This window comes from Parasteatoda tepidariorum, chromosome 6 (assembly GCF_982258835.1).
Source record: "Parasteatoda tepidariorum strain Cologne lab strain chromosome 6, Ptep-v5.0, whole genome shotgun sequence".
NCBI classification, from domain to species: domain Eukaryota; kingdom Metazoa; phylum Arthropoda; class Arachnida; order Araneae; family Theridiidae; genus Parasteatoda; species Parasteatoda tepidariorum.
Genome location: NC_141760.1, coordinates 75,463,987 through 75,489,381, shown reverse-complemented (window position 1 = coordinate 75,489,381; position 25,395 = coordinate 75,463,987). Strand labels below are relative to the sequence as shown.

Genomic DNA, 25,395 nt, shown 5'->3' with positions numbered 1-25,395 from the left:
TCCTTTTATAAATTATATCTGAAGAGGTGTTGCAAGTATTTCTTATAAATTTTTTACAGAAAGCAGATGTAAAGCCGGTGGATTTTGAATAACAATAATAAATCCAAATTAACCATCTATTTTTCATATGCTTCCTATAAAATATTTATTAGAAATTCTTGCATCACATCTTAAGATAAACTTTATAAAATGAATATAATATCTAGGAAATTAACTGAGACTATATTAACTCCATTTTTAGTTAAGTTCAAGTGACACTCAATATTTTATGCAATACTTTTTCTTGTTGAACAATCGAAAAAAAAATTTTTTTAAATTTTTTAAATTATTTTATTGAAATCTATCATTTATAACTACGCGGATTAAATTGGTGTATTTATTTAATCAGTTGGTTTAAGGACTTATTATGAGGACATTAGAGGTATGAAATGTACGCACCTTAAGTTAAGGCCTACAACTTTTAATAGAAAAGTCAAACTAAGACTTAGGTGGTGCGACTGCTTAAAAAATGACTTTAAAACTATAAAGTAATAAATTGGAAACCCTTAGACAAGGACAGCATAGTTTCGGATAAAATTCTGCAAAATGCAGGGTTGCGCCAGTATGGAAAATTTAATCAATTCTAATTTTTTTTTACTGATAATAAACATAAATAATCAAGGATAATAAATAGTTACAAAAAATAATGTTTCGAATTGAATTATAATTAAATAAACATCATAATTGTGTGCAAAAGTTTTTTGATATGTTTCCCCAGTTTATTTAAATTAAAATTTGTTGAAAATTTATTCTTAAGAGATTAAAATTTCTTTTTTTAAATTTTTCATGTTTTTAAACTATGGATTAACCATACTTAAGGATTGCCTTATTTAGAAAGAATTTCGTATAAAATTAATGTATTTTATTAAAAACAACAAAAATTAAGAAATAAAACTGAAACTACATTTAAGAAATTAATTTTATATGAAACTGACAGATAAGAATATACATACAATGGAGGTAAAGACCTTATTATTTTAGAAATTTATTCTAAGGATGAAGTTTCTTTTTGAAATATTTCGGTTTATTTCGTTCTGTTAAAATACGTTTGCGAAAAAAGAAGATGAAAGAATAATTGCAATAGAAAAATAGAATAGGAAAACAACCAGAGAGCTACACAACATAAAAAGAATATGCCATGCAATATATATTTCATTGGCAATCATGCAAGATTTTTAGAATAATCAATAAAATAATCAACTTGAGCTCTAGTTTTTCTGAGTACAAATTCAACTTATATTGCTTTTTAAAACTGAATTATTTTATATTGATTTTTGAAATTTAACTGATGATACCTGGATACATTTAAATAAAGAAATTAATCTAAATTTGATTCTTTGTTGCAATATTCTTAATAAATAAATATCAAAAAGTTATTCAAAATACTGAGAAAAAAACGCATCAATGCATTTCATTTCCTAAGGTTTCAAATAAAGATTCAAATTGAAGCAAACTTTTCGAAAGCTAAAAGAAAATAATAAAAAAATAAAGGCAAAGGGATGAAGATTTGATTTTGTATAGTAAATACAGATTAAACAATCGTTTTACAGATGAGAACAAATTTCAGCCGATAAAGAAGAGTAAGTTTTGTATTAAACTTTAACTGTGTCTGAAGGAAGAAAAACAAAGTGCGAGGCAGCGTGATCAATGTTCAATATAAAGTGTTAAACTTTAACTTAGATCGTGAAGACTCGAGGAGCTATCCTGGTTTGGAAAAGTTGTTCAAATCGATAAAACTTCAGCGGCAGGAAGTTCTTTGAATAGAAATGTTTTCCACTCTGTAAAAGGAAATCGAACTTCTTTTATTTTTCTCAGCAGAATATCTTTATTTACATATGCATTAATATGAATTTAAAGTTATTCATAAAATTTGACTAGTCAATGCTTTTCTAAGAAAACATTTTTCACTCAAAGAAAAACTTTTACATACATTATAGCTTAATTTTTTTTAAAACCATCGTTGACTGCTGACCTAGTTTTCAGTTTGCGACTACTAGTGTCCAACTCCGCAGCCTTGTAATTTCAAACCCGATCCAGAAGACAAGGGAACTCCTGGAGCAAGTATTGTAAGAAAAATGTTTTTCGTGGAGGACTTTTTGATGGAATTAATCCTCATTTCCGTTAAAGGGAGAGCAAAATAACGAAAATCTCCCATGGTTAGACAAGCGGTAAGGGGAATCTAACGCTCGGTCCGTCTAATACTAAGGATATATTTACGTCATCACTGTAGTCGGAATAAAAGTTCAATAATTATCCCGCCTAAACTATATTGAGAAAGAGATACAAATACTTTTAATAAAAAATGGTTATAAAACAAGAATTTTTTATAAATTTATTAATTTAAGTTGTAGAAGTTGATATGCATATGCAAATTGCCATGACTGAACTTTAATTAAATATTCAATACAAAAACATAACTCATAATTTTTTCCATTTTTCATTGAAGTAAATAAACTAAATTTTATCAAGTTTCTTACTTCTGTGAAAAATATTTTCTGTTATACTTTTTCAAGTAAAATTCCAATTGCTTAAATATTTATATTAACTTTTGCTACTTCTTTTAATTACTTGCTCTTTTATTTTCTCTTAGTGATTGAAATTCCATCTTCATTTTTATACACTAAAGTATAATTTTAAGTGATCACTTTTGAGAGACAATTATCAACTAACATGTATTCTTTTTTCGGCAAGAATTAATTTTAAACATTCTTTTTTTCAACAATGGTGGCACACGTGAAATATTGAGTTGATTGTGCAACCTTTCTTTCATTAATTTTAAATTCAACTAAAAAGTACAAGGTGACAACTAGTAAAATTTGCGTTAATAGTCAGTCTGCATCAAATGCTGCACTATAGAGTTAATTAGGAAAAAAGTTAGATAATGACAATAATAAAATGATTCGAATTTCATATTTCAGAAAAAGTTAGTTCCGGTAAATGCCTCTAGGGAGCGTAGATCTTTATACGAAACCTATACAAGTTACAACTTTGTCTCTCAGATCGCCAGACTTGAATTCTAACGACATTTAGTTACGCTTGTACCTCAAAGTCATAAACAATCATGATCCCTTTACAACTGCCTCCAAATTTCACCCCTTTCGGTGAGAGTGCATCCAGTATGGCAACACTTAGTCAACAAATGTTACAAACCACTAGAAATTAAGTATAATTTTTTCTGTCACAGTTCTTATTTTTGCTGAAAACTTTTCCGACATATGGCGATGTAAGTGATTGTTTATTACAATTTTTCCGTTATTTTTCGATGTATAATAATTTGGTTGAGACGAATAAACGTTGTTCATGATAAACAGCAAAGAAAAAAGTAGTAAGAATTTCATTTATTGAAAATTTTGAAAACTGTGATGTGATTTTTTTTTCTTTGATATACTATGACTTACTACTTTCTGTGTTAACTGTAGAAAAATATTTGAAATAAAAGCAGAAACTCTGGAAGGAAAGGTTTTACCCTGATACATGAATTTGCAGAAGAAATTGTTTTTAACCTTAACCGTTTTCCTGTTATAAATTTTTATAAACAGTAAGCCGAATTTTGGACACACTGTAAATACACAGTCAGAATTTTTATTCCAAAATTACGATAAAATAACTGGCAGCAGTCTAACCATTCAATTAACCATTAAGTTCACGTTAAAGAACATTTCTTACCTTAAAGGTTTTGAAACCGTTTACAATTAATACGGTTAGAAAGCCATGAATATTAAACTATACGGTTTGTTTAACCATTTACAACTAACATGGTTTCAAAATCGAGGAAAAGAAATTGAACTGGACATTAGAGCTAGGCTTTTGGTTAGGTAATGGGTATTGGTTTCTTGGATGCAATGAACTGGTTGCTTAACCAAAAGCAGTTAAGAAGCTGTTTTTTTTTGTTGCTGTTGCAATTAACAGTTTGAGCACCAATTTTATTCATGGTTATCTGACTGTTATGGTAAACTGTACTGACCGAATATGGTAAAATAACAATTAAATAAATTGTTATTTAACCATTTTCGCGAGAAATTTCTTACATTGTAAACTGCGCTTACCAAATACCCTTCTCACGACAAGAGGTATTCTTAAACAGAAAATTGAATTTTTTTTCTTCTTCTAAATAGAAAAGAATATATATATTATTGAAATCATTAAATCACGTAAAAAACATTTGGCTTTTACTTGATTTTTATAACATCGGTTTTGAATGAAAAGTTAAAAACTTTTTTTTATCAGATTTTTCGATTAGATGAAAAGTAATTTAATATTATTTCCATCTTATTATTTCCATCTTAATTTCCATCAATTCAAAACCAATTACTATAATCAGAATTTACATTACGACAATCCGTTTTATCAATTTTTTTCTTTCTTCATATGAGCTATTAACATAAATTATTTTGAAAGATTTTGTGGCGCACGCTTAATTAAACAAAAATGTACTTGCTTTTAAGTATCTATTTTAATCATCATTTGACTCTGATCATTGAGCTTTTATTTATTTATTTTTTTACATATTCTTAATTACAGATGAATATCATTTATACTAATAAGAATTCCAAAAGATGTTTTTATGATATTTTTTAGTTAGGTTTTCTAGTCATATTTTATATGTTAGTTTTTCATCAAAATAATTCTACTTAATTGCTTTTAGAAAGCCAATGAAAAAGTACGATAAAACTGATCAAATGAGTGATCACTTAGTTAATGAAACAACTCATATTAAGAGATGAGGATAATTATAGGTATTTTTCACCTTTTATCAATCAATTATTCACACTTTCGAATTCTTCCCACCTTTGCTCTGCCCTTTTAGTTATTACTTTTTTTTTTAAACGCATTTATATAACGTTATACGTGACTCATTCAAGGTGTTCACTTTTTTGCGCACTGTGTATAGTATCAAATTTAATAGAAATAAGTTATTGGATTCATTTGAAAGTAAGACATCAAACAGTCAGCCTTTTGAGAAATCATAAACACACCTGCGACCCAGACAACTTCATATCAATTTCAGCTACGTATCACTCTTTTATTAGAATTTTAAATAGCATAAGTTAATTACTGGATTTAAGACTTCATTCGCTTCAAATATATACAAATATGAAATAACAGTCGACATGTTTTGAGCGCTCAAAAATAGGCGCCCATTTACAGGAGATACCAGACGTAAATGAGAAGAAACGAAGATTATTTGAAATATAAAAAACATTAAGTTCCCAACAGAAAATGAAAAAATAAAGGTGATAAAAAAATAGAAAAATTGAAGTAGCCGAGCGAGAAAAAAGATGAAATACAGAGCAAGAAAAACCACAGTAGTCAAGTGAGGCAAACCAGGGTAAAAAGCATTTCCTAGCACTATGGGAAGGTGGTGTTAGCAACATTGGTGAATGAAGTTTCTAATCAAGTAATATCTTGCCGGTTCAGTTTTTGGGGATTATTTATTTAATGTAAGGGAATGTTAAGAGTATTTATAAATAAAATTTCCATAGAGTCAGAAACATGGTTAATTTTACCATATTCTGGTAAATTTGTCCATACTTTTTTTCTAAGTGAAGGAAATTTAGCTCAAATATGCCTATGTACTTTAAACGTTTAAGGGTTAAACTCTAATTAATCTGTAAAATAATTAAACGACTTAATTCATTTTTTACTACTAATTAAACAATTTAATAATTTACATCACACAAGTTACAAGTCACACAACAATTTAATAATTTACATCAATAATTTATCAGCTTAAATTGATAGAAAAAATGATTTTGAAACATGCCAAATTTCTCTAACTAGCAATGCTTAAAAAATAATAAAAAATTTTATTTCTAAGAAACAGGAACAGTTATAACACTGGTATATAATAATATTAGTTTAGGTAATGATGCACTTACCACTCAAAATGGCTTTTTTGGAATGTCAATACCTAATGATGATATGAATTTTTTTTATCGATAAAACAATATAAAATGTACGAACCATCATATAACATACCATATGTAGCTAAGTTGTTTCTATTACTAAGTATTTTCTATTGAATTTCGATATCGTATTTTTTAGTCCGGGGCTATCACATTTTGCAAAAGCATTTTCTAAATTATTTATTTAATGACTTCTTTCACAAACCATGTTTAAATGTAAGCATGATAATTTATTTTTCACATTACAAATTATTTCTAAGTGGTTGATCGTGATGGTGTAGTTAAATTACGAATAACTTTTTCTTACTTTTTTTTTAATGTGATTTATACTATTCACTTTACTTTATAAAGTTATAGGTTCGAGTTTAATAAAACAATATAAAAGGCAATTTTTGTTTTATTTTTTATGCAAATAAAAAAAGGATTCTACTATAATGTAATATGGCTAAGTATAGTCGAGTGGAAATTTGAGTGCGCAAATTAATGTTCAGTAATCTTCAGCTATCGAACGCAGAAAAACACTCAGAGCAAATTTAACACTTAAACATAATTTTTATTTTTATAAATATTCATTTTCCATATTGGTGAAAAAAAATGCTCGGAGTCAGATAAACTATTTTTTTTAGTTATTAACTATTGAAAAACTCTTCAAATTTATTTGTAAACGTATTGAAAAATTAAACTAAATTTTGTAATAATTTGAATAGTTAAAACATTATTGAGCTTAAATATTAACAATCGTATTGGTAACCCGGAGCATCATTTGATAGTCTTGAATACCCTTTTTAGAAAATATGTATTAAAGTTATAATTTATGTCAAAAATGTCAGGTTATGTACAAAAAAAGGTCGTATAGAAATGTCTTAGAAACGCAGACTTCATTATTTTATTATTCTTGTGCATAATAAATGCACCTCAACTCTGCAGAAAAGAGTCCGTTTGTTCGTTCAGTCTTAGCTGGATCATTTGCTGATGAACCCTGCAGATTAAAACTTGAACCTTCCTCCCGCTTGCAGACCTCTTATGTCCATCGATTTAAGTGTGATTACTCCTGATCGTGCACGACTCGGAGCCTTGTGCCAAAGAGTCAACATTCCTTATTGATTTTAGACTGGTGAGACTGATGGTGACGCATCAAAAATATGCGAATGAGCTATAACAACCTGTGCCGCCATTATAGCTTGTAAGAGATTGAGATCTTAATACTTATCTCTGTTTTCTTATATAGACATATTCTTATATTGTTATGGAATTATAATACTTAGTTGATTCAGTGTTATGTGCAATACTGTTTAACTATTGAGTACATTGTGAACTTTCTTTAATTTTTGAAGAATATGTGAAAGTCATATTAGACACTTACTTTCTTGAGATGATTTTATGACAGTTAGTATTTTATTAAAAATATGATTTTCGGGGTTAAAATGCTTTTAATTTTCTTCTCCAAATGCAAATATTATTGATTTTTGTAAAAATTTTGAAAATAACTGTAAAACAATCGAAAAAATGACTTTTCATCTCGATTCCTTTAATAATATACTTGCCTTATGTGAAATGAAATACTGCTGTAATAGTATAAATTTAATAAGCATGTGACACCATTTCTACACGTAAAAAGTTTAGCACTTTTTTTAAAAACTAAACGAAACATTTACTGTCATTGATTGAAAGCAATTATGATTCAAATTCAAAGTTTGTGTCCCTTTTTTAAAGATAGACACTCGTAAAAACACTGTTAGAATTTTCAATCTAAAATTATGCTAAAATAACCGGTAGCAGTTTGTTTATCCGATTAACCCTAAAGTTTTAGGTTAGGAATATTTCTTTACCTTTACGGTTTTGAAACCGCTTACAACTGGTACAGTTGAAAAACCACGAATACAAAATTACACAGTTTTGTAACCACTTACAACTTGCTTAGTTTCTAAACTATAAAAATAAAACTTAAGCGGAAACTGGAGCTCTGCGGCTGCTGCGTCATTTATGCGTTAATGACAGTTTCGTATTCTTATAGTCTAATGTCACCAATTGAAGAGAGAGGAACGCTGAAAACTTTTCATGCATTGAAAGAATAGAAGAAATATTGTTGTATGAACGCTTAGTTTTGAATACCTATTCAGCCAGTCATAAGATTAACCAATTAGCCTTCTCAGATACAGTATGTACCAAGCTGAATGGAACAAAATGGCTTCATAAAGTGGACCTAGTTAGCAGGGATAGAATTCTGGTTGCTAAACCGTATTAGGTAAAAACAATAAATATTAGTTTTTTTCTCTCATTTAACAATTTGGATATCATCTTTTTTATGGATATTTGTCTGTTTCTGTTTATGGTAAAATAATAATTAAATAAATTGCAACTTAACCATTTTTACCATGAAATCTTTAACAGTGAAGTATTTATGTCCTAAACTCATACACTTTTAGAAAAAAAGTAGTAAAAATAAATTTTTAAAATATCCCTCATCTCGTTAGAAAATTAAACAGGTTTCCTTTTATGAAACGCGGCAAGTTACAACGTTAAAGAAAGCTGTACGGCCCCATTTAACCATTTTTACCATGAAGTCTCTAACAGTGATGTATTTATGTCCTAAAATCATACCCTTTTAGAAAAAAAGTAGTAAAAATTAATTTTTAAAATATCCCTCATATCGTTAGAAGATGAAACAGGTTTCCTTTTATAAAACACGGCAAGTTACAACGTAAAAGAAAGCTGTACGGCGCCATTTAACCATTTTTACGAAAGTCTCAAACAGTGAAGTATTTATGTCCTAAAATCATACCCTTTTAGAAAAAAAGTAGTAAAAATTAGTTTTTAAAATATCCCTCATCTCGTTAGAAAATTAAACAGGTTTCCTTTTATGAAACGCGGCAAGTTACAACGTTAAAGAAAACTGTACGGCCCCATTTAACCATTTTTACGATGAAGTCTCAAACAGTGAAGTATTTATGTCCTAAAATCATACCCTTTTAGAAAAAAAGTAGTAAAAATTAATTTTTAAAATATCCCTCATCTCGTTAGAAAATTAAACAGGTTTCCTTTTATGAAACGCGGCAAGTTACAACGTAAAAGAAAGCTGTACGGCGCCATTTAACCATTTTTACGATGAAGTCTCAAACAGTGAAGTATTTATGTCCTAAAATCATACCCTTTTAGAAAAAAAGTAGTAAAAATAAATTTTTAAAATATCCCTCATCTCGTTAGAAAATTAAACAGGTTTCCTTTTATGAAACGCGGCAAGTTACAACGTTAAAGAAAGCTGTACGACCCCATTTAACCATTTTTACCATGAAGTCTCTAACAGTGATGTATTTATGTCCTAAAATCATACCCTTTTAGAAAAAAAGTAGTAAAAATTAATTTTTGAAATATCTCTCTTATCGTTAGAAGATGAAACAGGTTTCCTTTTATAAAACACGGCAAGTTACAACGTAAAAGAAAGCTGTACGGCGCCATTTAACCATTTTTACGATGAAGTCTCAAACAGTGAAGTATTTATGTCCTAAAATCATACCCTTTTAGAAAAAAAGTAGTAAAAATTAATTTTTAAAATATCCCTCATCTCGTTAGAAAATGAAACAGGTTTCCTTTTATAAAACGGCAAGTTACAGGGTTAAAGAGAGCTGTACGGAGCCATTTAAAATCTGGTGCTCGTATTTATGTCCTAAAAATCATATATTTCGGATGCAAAGTTTAAAAAAATAATACTTTTTAAATGTCTCTCCTCTCATAAAAAAATAGTCAAGTTTCTCTTCATACAACATAACAATTTAGTGCCATTTATGAAAACAGTTGCAGGATAAATGAAAATTGTATGACCACATTTTAAAGATTGGCACTCACAGAAAGTATTTATATCTCAAAATCATATATTTCGACATGTGTTTTTAAATAAATATCCAATCGCCTGAATACTTTTTGATTATAATGAGCAAATTTTTTATCTACTAAATGTCTATCTTTATCTTGTGACTTCGAACTCTTAGAAATACAATAACAATAAATCAGTAATAACAATTAATAATGTCAAGAAATTGAAACAAAAACAGATTTTCTTTAAATAATAAGCATTCACCCCACTTTGTATTACTTAAAAATTTAAAACTACAGAGAAATAGGTAACATTTTAAAAACGTGTGTAACGCTAACCATACAAAAAATAGATGACTTTAAGTTAAAGAAAAAATTTGTTATAAATTATCGGGTGGGAGTAACAAAAATAAAAACAATTTGAGCGCCATTTTTAATATACTGCATATTTAATGGGAAGGAGGGTGAAAATGCCGGAATAAATTTTTTATAAATCATTTATCCTTTCTTATAATTTCGAAGATGTTAAAATATGCATAATGAAAAATACTTTTTTTTTTAAATTTAAACTTCTGAAGATTGAATTAAAACTCGTTTTTTAATTTTTTGAAGTTTAGAACAAAATATCTTTAGCAGACGTAACAAACTCAGTAACCTAATACTTTCAGTCAATATCTTTCATATTATGTCACATACTCTTTAGTACCCTACGTATGTTCAACAATAAATCAATTCTTCTTCAACTTTGTTGACAGCTCAATTCTCTTGTTTTGAAATCATAAATCTTTCATTTTCGGAAAGTGATCTTAGTTGATATTGTCATTACTCAACAATGGTTGAACCGGAATCCAAAATCAATATTGTGTGACGCGAGTCATAACTCTTAAAACTTTCAGTTCCTTTTTTTATGGTTTGTTGCTGACTGAAGCAGATTGGTTGCTTCAACTGATAGAAACCGTTATTGCTGTCAGTCAAATTTCTTGATCACTGTGTTTACGGATGAATCTATGTTACTTTTCCAAATTGATTTTTCAATTTATGTTGCGGATTTTACTCTGGAGTCTTTCAAACATAAGTATGATGGACTGGTTTTTTAAGTTTCATGAAAACATCAGTATTGTTTCTCTTTTCCGTCCGTAACTTTAAAATTGATGATTCTAAAACATAACATTAGAAATTTTACGTTTTATTTCTCTAAAAAAAAAGAGGACTGAAATAATTGAAACAATGAAACTGGTTTTTCAGCGCTTACCTTTCTAGTTTGGTTTTGGTATTTAAACAATAAATCAGAAAAAATTGTGAGATCCGAAAAATCTTTATAAATACATACGTAAGGGCAGAGAGTAAATTTATAATGCACAAGAAAATTGTATATTTTTTTCAATTTTCTCTAGCAGCGGTTTCAAATTTTTTACGACTACGGATGTAAGGATGCACGGCTTACGGCCGTAAATACATCTTTTGAAGTAACCTTAATTCATAAATAAAAATAGTAGCGAAATCTGAATACGTTAACCAGAAAAAAATCTAATAATTATTGTGAAAATTAAATTATAAAATTTAAATTATAAAAATTATTATTTAATAATATTTATTCGATCATCATTTCATCAATAATAGACTCAAAATTATGGGTTCTATTTTTTCGAAAAGTTAAATCGGCTGAAAACGAATAAAGTATGCTGAATTATTGTTAACGGACAGGAACTGAAAGCGCTGAAAGAACTATAAAAGCTAAAAATGGTAATTAAAAAGATATAATTCCGTATCCTAGGATTTGGTCATTTTATTTAGAATTAATTGAAAGGTACGGTGACAAATAATAGTACATTTTTTTATAAATAAGAATCTTTCTCGCAGTTTATTCAATATAGTATTATTTTAAAAAAATATTTTTTGAAAAAAAAAATTGCATATTTTTTTATTGGTATTTTACTAAAATAATTTTCTAACAATAACCCATATATGAAATAAATGATGGTTTATTGTTTGGGCATAAATACAAAGACAGTTTTGAAAAATCATTGCTGGTTTAAAAAATTTAAACTCTGGGAACCCATGTGAGCCTTGAACGGAACACTATAGTTCCGTTTAACACCATTTGGGAACCACGGCTCTATAGTACATATGTTCTCCTAAACTATGTGTTTAAAAAACTATGCAATTTAAAATATTTTTATTAAAAATAAAAATTCCCTCTTCTAATGTTTTCTATACTAAACGAATATCCAAGTAAACATAAAAGAAAATATTTAGTTTTCTTTATATTGGTGATTAAGAAAATGCAAATGGTTTTACCTAAATATGTCTTTTTTTTTTCTTTTTGAAAATTTACACCACAATAATTTTGTGTTCAAAATAATAAAATGTTTATAATATTCTATTATACTAGGAGGCTCCGCCCCCTGATCGCTAACGCTCGCCAACCCCCGAGAATTGCTCCGCAATCCTATGTGGTTCACGCCGTGAACCATGGCTCACTGCGCTCGCTCGCCAATGAACACAATGTTCTAGCACAAAGACATAGTATATTATCATCAAAGACATAGTATTTTATCATCAAAGACACAGTATTGTACTTATGTAGAAGAATTCTATCAATGTTCTTATTATCTTTTAAAAAAGTATATTAGCTATTTAGATTGTACATGGTGAAAAAATCAAAACATTAGCTAAATGAGAAACATATTGGCAAAATAAATTATCAAATACTGCAGTTACTCACTTAAATTCAACTAAATGTGTATAATAAATTAGTTAATGCTAGAAATTCTAAAAGTTTTAGAAAAAAAATTAATTACTTAAGAATATAAACTTTAAACCCTAACTTTTCCTTGTGAGATAATAACCCTCAAAAAGTCTTTCATTTTCAAGAACACAAAAATTTGTTTTATCGCCAAATGAAATATTTTTTGGTGATCAGCATTATTGAAATCAATTTCTATATTAATTAACATTTGTGATAAAGTACATAACATTTTAGAACAAAATAAGGATGTTTTACATACAATAAATTAAAATGCATGACTGTTAGCTTTACCTGAGAAATACCACGTGGAGGTCACCATGCTGCATTTCTAATCGGGGAGTTTTGATTTTGGCAGTTCCCCTTGCCTTCCGCCAATAGAAGTTTCAATTAAATTTTTTCCAAAATTTTTTTTTTTTCTGCAAAGCTCTAAGAAATTAACTCTAAGCATTTAGAATTTCTTTGAAAACACAATTATAGATTTGGCATCTTGGAGCAATTACTGAAAGGCTGTCAAATGACTTAACTCTTGACAGGCCAACATAAAGTTGTCCATGACTAAAAACTTGTGTAGTCAATACTAAACTGATTTTCTCAAAAGTCTGACCTTGTGACTTATTTATAGTCATGGAGAAGGCCAGCCTAATTAATTCCTAATTGAGTTTAAATTAAATATCATGTCTTAAGGGCATGAATCTGAATTGAACAAACTGATAATGCTCACTCTGGTTATTGTTTCCGTTTTCAAAAGCGCTATATGTTGAGCCACTTCATGTGACATTTGCCATGTGACATTTTTAGCAGCAATCATTGGTCAATTTTCTAACGTTGCCATTCGGGGCAACGTTATGAGGCTTTTTTTTGGTGCCGTGTAAGAGAAATATATATATAGATATTTCATTATTAAACAAAAGCCTACTAGCAAGTAATGTTTGGGTTTTTTGGCAACGGTATATTATAAAATGCATATTAAATAAAAACTATAAAAATAATTCTATTTTACGCCTCGTCAAAAACATGTGCTATAAGACTCGATACTCTATATGTTATTGATTTGTCATTAAATATATTTTTGATGTTAAATTAGAAAAATTATTTATAGTAATAATTTAATAATGCATTAATTTAATTATTGATCGATACTTTTCAAACTAATCAGAAGTTTTCGCTCTTATAAATAATATTTCTGCATTAATGACTCGCCATTTTTTGTAGAAATAAAAATACTATACTTCATTTCAAAAAATTTCATTGGCTTCAGAAAAGAAATTAGTTTTAATTGTATCTTACGGTTTAAAAATTCTACAAGAGAAAACGACCGAATTTTATTGATTTACTAGAAAAAAGTAAACATAAATAAAAACTTCTCAAAATCTTGTAATTAATCACTTCCATTTAACTATCTTTAATGCTATATAAGTATTACTTTAGCTGCAAGTATTATTTTTAATGACAAAATCTTGATTTAAATATCTATAATAAATTCTAAAATCATACACTGAGAAAAAAGTAGGGTAAAAACTACCAGAATATGGTAAAATTTGCCTTGTTTTCCGTGTGCTTTTACCGAAGTGCTTTGGTAATGACTTTTGGTAAAAGTAACAATAAAATATAATTTCATTACCATGCTGTTTGGTAATACGAGGGTTGCTATTTATATTTCTGGCCTAATAATGAAAAAACAAATATGCAGGATCGAAATTGGTTTTATTGTTTTTCAAAATATTCTCCATGATGATCAATGCACTTTTGCATGCGTTTGAACCAATTTTCAAAGCACTTTTTCCAGTCCGATTGAGGTAAGTCCAAAACATGCGTGTTGAATGCATCAACCGCTTCTTCAGGGTTCGAAAATCATTGTATACGTAATTTATTTTTGATGTGTGGGAATAAGAAGAAGTCATTGGGTGCCAAATCAGGGCTGTACGGCGGATGACCCATCAGTTCGATCTTTCGCTCCGTCAGAAATGCCTTTGTTTGAGTCGATGTGTGTGAGCTCGCATTGTCATGATGAAGAATGATTCGCCTGTTCTTTTGCTTTTTTCGAATTTCTCCGATGACTTCTGGCAAACAAATCGTCGTGTACCATTCAGAATTGACCGTCCTGCGTTGCTCTAACGCCACTGTTGCCACATGTGTTCAGAATGCCGAAGAAACAGGCAATCATTTGTTTCGATGTGCTTCTTCCTCGAACAACTTTTGTTGGTTTTGCCTCATCTAGGAAGACCCATACAAGTGATAGCTGTTTTGTTTCCGGCTCATATGCATAGATCCATGATTCGTCACCTGTGTAGATGTTATACACAGCCTTTGATGTACCTTGAACGTATTTTTCCAACATTTCCTTGCACCAATCGACACGAGCCTTTTTTTGAGCGTTTGTCAGATTATGCGGGATCCAACGCGAACAAATTTTTTTTATGCTCAAATGTTCATGCAATATTTTATTGATGCTAGTCATACTAATGACCAAAGACGCTTCTATCTCACGGTATGTCACATGACGATCTTGCTTTATCAGTTCACGCACAGCATCGATCTTTTCTGGCACAACAACGGATTTTGGACGACTTGCACGGGATTCGTCCTGCATCGAACATCGACCATGATGAAATTCATTATACCATTTTTTTACAATGCTGTAGAATGGCGCTTTATCGCTGAATAAAGAATTAAGTTCATCGAAGCACTCTTGTCTTGACAATCCAAGTCGAAAGTTATGAAAAATAATGGCACGAAAATGTTCACGATTCAATTCCATTTTTTGAAAGCGAAGAACTTTTCAATTTACTGTCAACAACACAAATGAAGCTATAATGGTAAATCGTCTGCTGAATTTATGTTTAAAAATATCAAACTTTCGATTAAAATCGTCTGCGGTCGCCTAGAAGCACTTACTGTTGCCAAGGCCAGAAATATAAATAGCAACCCTCGTAAATGTGGAAAAATTTTGTCATTTTGACCGAAAAGTCAGTAATTTTAACAGTATAAGTATAATTTGAGACGGTTCGCCAATAGCCCAATGTGCAGCTCCAGTGCGACGTAAATGAACTACAACAACAACATAATTTGAGACGGCGAAAAAATTTCTAGTTTGATTACCCCAATTTCATTTAGTTAGAACTTTTCTTCGTCGGTTAGGTGTTTTTATATTGTATGTAAGCTATAAGCTAATATATATCAACTTTAAAACTATAAAAATGTGTATTTGTAAAAATAAAAATTCCTGAACTAGACGAAACTAAATCAGTAGTTTACTGTTGCGCATCTGTCCCTAGATCCAAAAATGGAGTGTAGAGGTAGCGGGTTCGAATGCTCATTACAAAATTTGGTTTATAAGTTTTTCCCTAGTCAATAATACAGATAGCACAAGATAGAAAAGATATCAAAAACACATAACTAGGAATTCGGAGCGATTCGAACCCGCTACTTTACCGCTATAATCGATGCAACTTTGTAATGTCTTTCTCTAACTTGTGGATTCTGTTCTTCAACTTCACAAGGGAATATAATAAATTGCATTTTATAATGAGCAAATGACCTGCATATGTATGTGCAACTATAAATAAATACTTGGAATAGCAATGTTAATTTTTTAATCATTCGTTTCACATCCCTCAGTGGACTGATCTCAGTAGATCACCGAAATCAAGCATCATTGGCTGGAGTCAGTGTGTGATTGGGTGATCATTTTGATCAGCCTAAGAAGGGACCGAGGTCGCGAGGCATTGGTTCTCGTTTAACTGTCCGTCCGGAAAGTGCTCGACTTTGCACACGGGTCAATAGGATATCAAAGATTGGCAGCCGTACCCTCTGCAAGGATCAAATACTATGTGATGGCATATCTTCGGACCATCCGCAAGAATGTTTCCCCGACTATCACCAATAGCCCATTGTGCAGCTGTAGTCTGACGGAAATAAAGTACAACTATTACTAGATTTGTTCCATGGGGACCTCCATTTCAAGCAGTCTTGCCTTTCTACAATAACGCTATGTAGAATGAAAATAGCGGGTTTGAATCCCTCTGTAGCAATATGGTTATAAAACAATAAATAAATAAATTTGGTTTTGACGCATATACAAACTCGAGTGCTTAATACAAACAGTAATTTGTTTTTTGTCTAACAGAAGAACAAATACAATAAAAATAGGTATCTAATTAAGTGGAATAAAGAAGTTTGAATGGATAGGGGTGCAAAAGTAATGCCATAATTAACGTCATGTGATCTTAACGTCATAATGTTATGTAGACAGATCACGAACTAAAGGAACAATTTGAAAACTACTTTCTATTTCAATCCTAAAGAAAGATTATGTAGATTTTGTGCACGGAATCTTTAAGTGTTGTACCGCGTGATAGTGAATAGTTCATTTAAGAATTTTTGCAAACACTATTGCATTTATTAGAATTCCCTTTACCTATTTTGTACATAACTTCTTAAAATTATAATTGGTGCAATGTTGTTCCGTAAATAAATGTTACAAAGAGACTGCATAAAACTGATAGTTGATTTCACTTTTTTTATAAGCTGCTTACACCTTGTATTGTACTGCTAAATTATTACAATCGCGTAACTTTCTTTACTGAGCAGTAAAACTTAGGTTCAAAGTTAAATATTTGAGAAAAAAAAACTTGAATTTTATTTTTTGATATTAGTGTGTTATATAAAATAAGAAATTAGCATGGAAATCAATTCATAATTTTTTAAAATAACATTTTATTTTTTATTGAGATAGGAATAGCATGTAGAAAATAATTATGATGTGCTAACGTTTCTTAGGGTATCACCTGAATACAAAATTTTTTATTTAATTTCTTAATCTCATTGTGCAACAAATTCATTAAATTGCATGTTTCAAAATATATTAAAGCGTTACCGCAATTGAAAACAACCTGGACATAAAGTAAACTCTTACATTTATTTTTCGAGAAAATTCTTTTTGCAGAAATGCATTTTTAGAATACTCTAAAACAAGTTTATTTGAATCATCCGTGTAAAGTGCTTTTTAGACAATATAAATGACCTTTAACAAAAGAATATTTTATTGGATAGAACACTACTTTCAACAAGCAGTAAAAAAGTATATTATTATACATTCACGATATAAAGGCAGCAATATATTTTCTGTGTTTGCAATAAAATCCTGGTTTCTTCACCTTGAAATAGGGCACGTGAAAATAGACCTTTTAAGATATCAAGATCGGTTGCTCTTCTATTTATGTACTATCTATATATACTTTATACTCAGATCAAAAACTTGCTTATAATGTTTAAATTGATTTGTTTATAATATAATTGTAATTACAATTATAGCTTAATTATAATTTGTTTATAATGTTTAGATTTGTGTATAATATAATTATAAATTAATTAAAAATTTATTTATAATATAATTATAATATAATTTAAATAGAAAGATTACAATTATAATTTTTATACAAAGCATTTTTTCTAACGGGATTAACCATTTCAGATCTCTAAAAAGTTACTTTTTTATTTATTTTTTATTTATACAATTGCTAGAAGTGCAATTTTTTCTTGAACTAACCTGAACGTATTTTTTAAACAAAGTAATTATTTTAATTATTAGATTCGAAAAGCTGTTTTGGTGATTACTACATGATCACTTTTTGAAAAATTAAAAATATCACATCTGACAAAAAATAGCGCCACGTCTGAAAAAAAGTGCAAAGAAAAAATTTTACATTGAAAATAATTTTCTTAGATTGTGAGTTGCTTAAGTCCCGAATATACTGTTTATTTTAAGACAACTTAAATAATTCCCAAGTTATACCAATGAAAGTTCATTTTGAAAAACAGAACGTAAATGATTGATGTTAACGAGATGCTTTGGAGGTGCAATAGAAAAAAGTGCTAATCTTTCGTTGCAGAGGTAATAGGTTCAAACCCCCGTGTAGGCTAAAAACATTTTTTATATTTGTCAGATTTTTATTAGCTCATTAATTTCATTCGGGGAATTGAAACTGCTTAGTAAGAGTATTTAATTGATAAAAATTTTCTTTTAAATTTTGCTAGTAAAAACTGAAAACTGAAATTATTTTTGAAAGAATAAGGAATCTAATACTACCCTAGAAATGTATTTATTTTTCTGTCGACGAAAATAATAATGCGTCGAATAGAAAAAGCTCATCGTTTTTTGCCTAACCAGTTTTCGAATTAAATATTTATATACATAAAGATATGATATTCCTTTCAGAAATCAATGTATGATCGGAATCAACCGAATGCTCTAGCAAAGAATTTATGAAATCCACTCTGAAAAGGAAATACAAGTAAAAATATTCCTCTTTACTCCGAATTGGAGTATAGACTTCTACACTGTTAAAATTCTCATACTGAAATTATGGGAAAATAACTGGCAGCTGTCTGTCTATCCGATTAACCGTAAAGTTTACGGTAAAGAACATTTTTTTTTCCTTTATGATTTTGAAACCATTTACAAAATGTTTGGCTATGAAACCATGAATACAAAACTATATAGTTTTTTTAACCATTTATAACAAGCATTTTTCACAAACGTTATCTAACTAGACATAGGTGCTCGGCTTTTCGTAAGGTAATGGGCATTGGAGAGTGCCGCACACTGGGAATTCTTCATATGTTGAAGGGAATAGGATGAAATAGTGTGGTGTCAACACTAGGACTCGAACTCCAGTTCTGCCGGTCATGCGATGGACAGATAAGCTCGTTCGGCTATGATATGTACGCCGTTGCAAAGAACTAAGTAGCTTCATAAGGTGGTTCTAGTGGGTGCGATAAAATTCTGGTTGTTTAACCGTATGAGGTGAAAGCAGTTAATAAACAGTTTTTCTCGAAATTAACAGTTTGATTACCATTTTATTTATGGTTATTTGACTGTTTCGATTAAATATGGTAAAATAACCATTTAATAAATAGTTATCAAATCACTTTTTCTGAGAAATTTCCAACAGTGTATCAGCTTTCCATCTCACTCTAGTTGTGCCCAGATATTTTGCATTTCTCAATGTCTTTCTAATTGTTTTCAATTCATTTATAATCTTCCCACTCCAAGTATTTTCAGATCTTCCTCTTTTTCTATTGCCCTGAGGGTTCCTATCAAAAACGTGTTTTACTTTATGTTTTTTAGGTTTACGTAGAAGATAACCGATTCATTTCCCTTTGCGTTTTTTTGATTTTCAGTTCTGTTAGTTTCTGTTTTGCTTTTCTAAGAATATTGCAAATTTTCTAAAGAATTTACAAATTTTATAGAATCACTTTATGAGTAAGATCCTTCTTAAATTACACTTGATCCAATTTATATTTGTAATAAATACTCGAATTTCTTTCATTTTATTTTTACTAAGTACCAGATCCATAGAGTACCACCGTATTTAAAATTCTTATTTTTGCAGAATTTTGTATGTGTTTACCTTTCCAAAATTTATTGACAGCGGTGTTTCAGGCGTTTAACATCTGTCCCAATTCTGAGTTCAAGACTATCAAAGTCGTTTGTAAATTAATTGAAAACAATTCGAGAGAATAGCAATAGGATAGGAAAGAAAAAAAAAGCATTTTGAATATATTATCCAATAATTTATTTTAATAATCACTATAAAAATATTCACTGATTTAAAAAAAAGTAAATGTCTTATGAAAGACAATGGTCCAAAAATATAGGAATTTAACAGTATTTTAGAAATTTGCTAAAACTCCTTACAAAAATAATGGATCAAAAATTGAAGATTAGTAGTCAAAACTATGTCAACTGTCAATTTATAGCAGATTATCTCTGAAACGAAGTATAGATGTGTTTTTTCTATTACGCCACCAGAACAGACGTTTTTTTTTACGCAGCATAAAATGATTTTTAAGGGGCGAATAATCTGGCAATCATTCCAAAGACCTCCATATAGGTAACATTTTCGGATTCAGAACCTCAAAATCTACATAAAACGAGTTTCGTTTGATATCAAGATTTTATGACACTCTTGGTGCCATTTTCTTGTGAGTCTTAGAAAAAAATCCCTGCAGTGTATCTCAGTGGATATGTAAATTTTTTTAAACTGACTGTATTTAATTCAAAGAAAACCACGCAATGTAAAACATTGGTCATGGTAATCAATAAAATGGTTTGCAAAACCAATACCACAGTATACTAAAAATTAAGTTAAAAAATTCCTAAACTTTTTTCTTTTCTTTTTTCATAATATTTCAGGTTTAGTAATAGTTGTTTTGAAAATTTGTATTGAAAACTTCACTTGTTTTTACTTAGATTTGTTTGATATTTTTATATAAGAAGTTTTTGAATTGAATTCGAAACTATGCAATTCTGTACTGAATGCAACAATGCACTGAAAAAATTCCGGATCAAATTACATAAAAGGTGCCATAAATAAGTGTGCCCGATTTTTTTCTATCGTAAAATTTTAGGGAACAAAAAATCTGGTGTACTGTAATTTTTACAATTATATTTATTGCAAAATTACTGAATCACTGCAATTAAGTAAATACTGCTGTAAAATTACTGTTGATTGAATTTTACGACTTTAAACTGGATTTTGCATATGCTACATTCAAAGTGCCAGTACTTTTCAACCAAATTTGTTACGGAATTTTCTACAGTGTATTTCTGAATTTAAATTCAATAATGTCTAATGATTACGTCAAAAACTTCTATTTGTCAATGTCTCATCCATTATTCAAGAAATATCCATTAGCTCAATATTCGGAATGGGCAAAAATTTAGGAGTGTTTTATTCCTTGAACTTAGATTTAAATTTTTTCTGCATAATGTGGAGTAGTCACGCTATGCACTCCCCAAGTTAAAAGACTTGATGACCCCATCAAAACGTTTTGATGGTTTCTGTTGGTTTCATTGCGATTCATGATGGTCCAACATCATTCGATGGTCACCCTCATCCAACATTTTCCATTATGTGTTCATGTTTTTTGTCATACCAACAAGATTCCATCATTCTGTGATGGAAAATGCTACTTTAATATTATGATGGTTAACCATCAAGAGAAGTTTGATTCCTATGAATAATCCATGATGATCTGTGATGGTCTACGATGGTTCTAAATATACTTTTTTATGATGGTTTAATGGATATTCTTGTTGGTTCTCAGGAATTTACAGTCAAAACAATTCTTTTTTATGTTGCACCATCATAAGTCAGTACGAATTCCTACATTAGGATGATGGTGATTCATGATCGTTCCAACATTTGATTTTTAAGAAACTATGATGGAAATTTCTGATGGTTCAACAGGAATGAACCATCAAAACAAGTTGCTATTCTTAGGTTGAACCATCATAAATCAGTCCAAATTCCTACATTGGGGTGATGGTTATTTATGTTGGTTACCCTCAAAATATAATGGTTAATGATGGAATTATTGATGATTACCATCAAGATTAAGTTGGTATATCAATGGAAAACCATCAATAATTTTTACTCGGTCCATATAGGAAAAAAAAGCTATTTCAAATTAAGTTTCAATATTTTATAGGTATTCCAGACAATCATTCTAACATTTTAAACTTAATATAGATATGGTTTTCTAAAAGAATTGTTTGTATAATCAGAAAAAATGGAGAAAAAAAATTCAAAACTAAAATTTATAAATGTGTCTTCAATCATATCTTTTAATACATGCATGAAAGCGTTTTTTAAAATTGAGAATTATTTTATAGGTTTGTATGCAGAAAACCATGGGTTTGTTCAAAACATGATGTATGACTCCCTGTATGGGGATTTTTTTCTTATGGGTCCCAATGACACTGCTTCAGTTCCTCATTGGTGGGAGAGTGCAGAACCTCTCTGGATTACAGCAGAGAAGAATGGCCTTCGAAGTGCTCTTTATTGGTGGGATGGTTGCCAGGTAATTCAATTATATTAGTAATAAATAAATATCAGGCAATTTAAGAAAGTAGTAACAAAATGATGCTGTTTTCATATAAAAATACAACGCATACTTGAAAATTAGTTTATCAAGCACAATGAGCACACAGAGTTGCTAATTTAATTAGCTCTCGAGGACATTAATAATTCTTTCCCGAGACCTGATCATCTACATATACGGAGACAAATGAAGAAAAGAACTCAAGATGCCAATTACAGCTCAGTGTTTCGCTCGAAATTAATTGCTAAAAGTGAGCCTTTATGCATTGCTTTAGATTCCGGCATGCGTGATATTTGGAAATTGACTGATAGAAAAAGCTCAGATCAATACTTGAGGAATTGGCCATGCATCCTGAATAAGTTGGGGTATGATATCATTTCCAGATCGGTTTTATATGCTTTGTGCTCATGAGGGGGTCTATGGAAACGGAATGAAATAGCCGATCTGCTTTCTAGGGAGAGTTGTGAATTTATAATGGCCTTACTAGCTTTTGAGATTCACTCTATGGTTTTGTCCAAAATAAGTACAGCTTGGGAGATTCCTCCAGTTCATTAATCAAACCCCGCTTTGTGCTTTGGTTTGCCCTATAGTGACTCTCTCCCAGATTTGCTAAAACTCCATTATTTAGACTTATGACTGGACACATAAGAAGTTTAACCTTCCACTAAATGAGTCGCTCAGAAGCCAATGCGGTTAAGTCCAAAACACAAAAATTGAGAAAAGTAATGTTTTTTGATACATTAGTTTTTAAAATTCTTGGTTTATTAATTTAATTAGAAAAGTGTATAAAGTCTTTTTTCGAGGTGTAAACTCTGCAAAAAAACAAGATACGTACAGGATATGTAAATAAAAACGTAAGTATTTATTGAAATAATGACAGCATCTTAAAAATTTTAGGTCTTATACCTTTTGGCAGCTGAAAAAGATAAGAAATTTATGTAAAAAAATATTGATAAAAGGTGGACTTATTCACAATGGCTTCTGAAATTATTATACAATATATTCAGAAGCTATTAAAAAAGGGCTGTCTAACCTAGAAAAAAGTAACCAACGAGTAAATCCTTTAATAACTAAGAAGATTATTATTTATTTCATCAAAATTTCCAAAAATCAGAAAATATCAAAAAATGGACTTAACCGCATTGGCTTCTGAGCGGCTCAAATAAGGAAGACATATGCCAATTGTGATCAGCCATCACGTTTTCGACGTGACTCTTGGTTTAGGTGCCTAAACCAAGACGATAAGCAACAAGCAGCAATACCAGGTTTTTTACCATTAAATATTTAAAGTAGCTGAAGCCGATAGTTGATTAAAAATATTGTAAAATTGTTGTTTATTTTTTGAAGAGTAATAATAATTTTAAAAGTTTGTCGTGATGTTTATTGGTGAATGAAGCTGTTATTTATCAACGATGATGTTAATTTTTGGTAAAATAACTTCGATCTAAAGACAAAAAAAAATTCCAACAACTTAGTACTTGAAATGTTTTAGTTTCATCATAAAATGTTTGCTTTGAGAATTTTCAGAAATTTAAACGAATTACTGTAACATCTGAAATACATTTATTTGATAACCAAGTTATTGTATATGTATATTTTAAGCAAATATGTAACTAAATCAATTCAATGAAAGCAAATAAAATTATAGGGTAGTCTTGATTAAATTGAAACAATTTAAGTTGTAGGTTTATCAACAAAGTAGTATGAAATCTGAATATTTTATTGAATCACTAGAGGAAAATTAACTTTTTGGTTGTGCATATGAATTTTCACGAAAGAAAACTTTTTACAGTGTAAAGTGAATTCCATATAATACTATGTTTAATTTATATATATATATGCTTGCATGGTATGCTTTCTACATGTATGTACTGTATAATTTAAAAAAATTACAGGTTGAAATAAAAGGGAAAAAACCTACATATTGTCGAAAATATAAGTATGTTGGATCTTCTTGGCCAACAGTTAATGAAGATACCAAAGATGCTCTACTCACTGCACTGCAATTATTAGAAAACAATGAGATACAATTAGTTCAGATGTATTATGAACCAGTTGATTTTAGTGGTAAGTAAGTTACGCTCAATAGATTAAATTTTAATTAATTTGAATATTTTTATATATTAATTGTAACTAGCCAGATTTCAAATTTTAACAATTATTTTATTTATTTATTTTTTTTGTGATTTTTATTGTATGCATTACTTGCGAGTAATTGTAAAAAAAATTAGTAGAGCTCCTTTTACTTAAAACATTATCCTGAAATCTTATGAAGAAAGTTGTTTGCTCTATTTTGCGATAAACAGTAACTATAATGTAATTAATATTACTAATGAAAAATATATGATAGGTTCGAATGTTGTGTAAAGTAAGTGATTGTTCAAATAAAAGTTTGGGTAGCATACTTATAAAGTATTCTTCAATTGATTTCAATATGTATTCGTTTTTTTAAATATATATGAACAATTGTAACTATCAAAACCAAGCTTGGTGAGCATAGATATAAAGTGTACCATAATTTATTACAATGCATATACGTTATATGTTATTGTTATATATTATTATTGTTATATATTATTATTATTTAAATATCAATAAATAACTGTTACTAAAAAAATCAAGCTAGGGTGACATACGTTTAATGTATACTATAATTTTTAACAATCTACACGCGTTTTAAATTTCAAATATCTAAAATTAACTCTAACTCCAAGCTATGACACTAAAGTAATACATACTAAAGTAAAAAGCATACTAAAGTCTATTATAATTGATCACAAAATTATCATGCGTTATGTATTTTGAATATCTATGGATTATTGTAACAATTAAAATAATTCTAGGGTAGCATACGTATAAAATGTTTTATAATTGATTAAAATATATTCGTTATGCATTCAATTGTGACAATCAAACCCAAGATTAATTAACATATGTATAAATTGTACTATAAATGATTATAAAACATTTACATTATACATTTCGAATGTCGAAGGGTAACTG

The 25,395-nt window shown here is 29.3% G+C and overlaps 1 protein-coding gene across 1 annotated transcript in view; it reads left to right on the top strand.

The window, feature by feature from the left end:
* LOC107442975 (glycerophosphocholine cholinephosphodiesterase ENPP6) overlaps positions 1–25,395 on the top strand; it is a 79,147-nt gene that overhangs the window by 28,132 nt on the left and 25,620 nt on the right. Inside the window, exons 2-3 of the mRNA XM_021146256.4 lie at positions 22,184–22,371; positions 24,288–24,459. Of these exons, the coding sequence (XP_021001915.2) occupies positions 22,184–22,371; positions 24,288–24,459 (360 nt within the window). The remainder of the gene's footprint in view (positions 1–22,183; positions 22,372–24,287; positions 24,460–25,395) is intronic.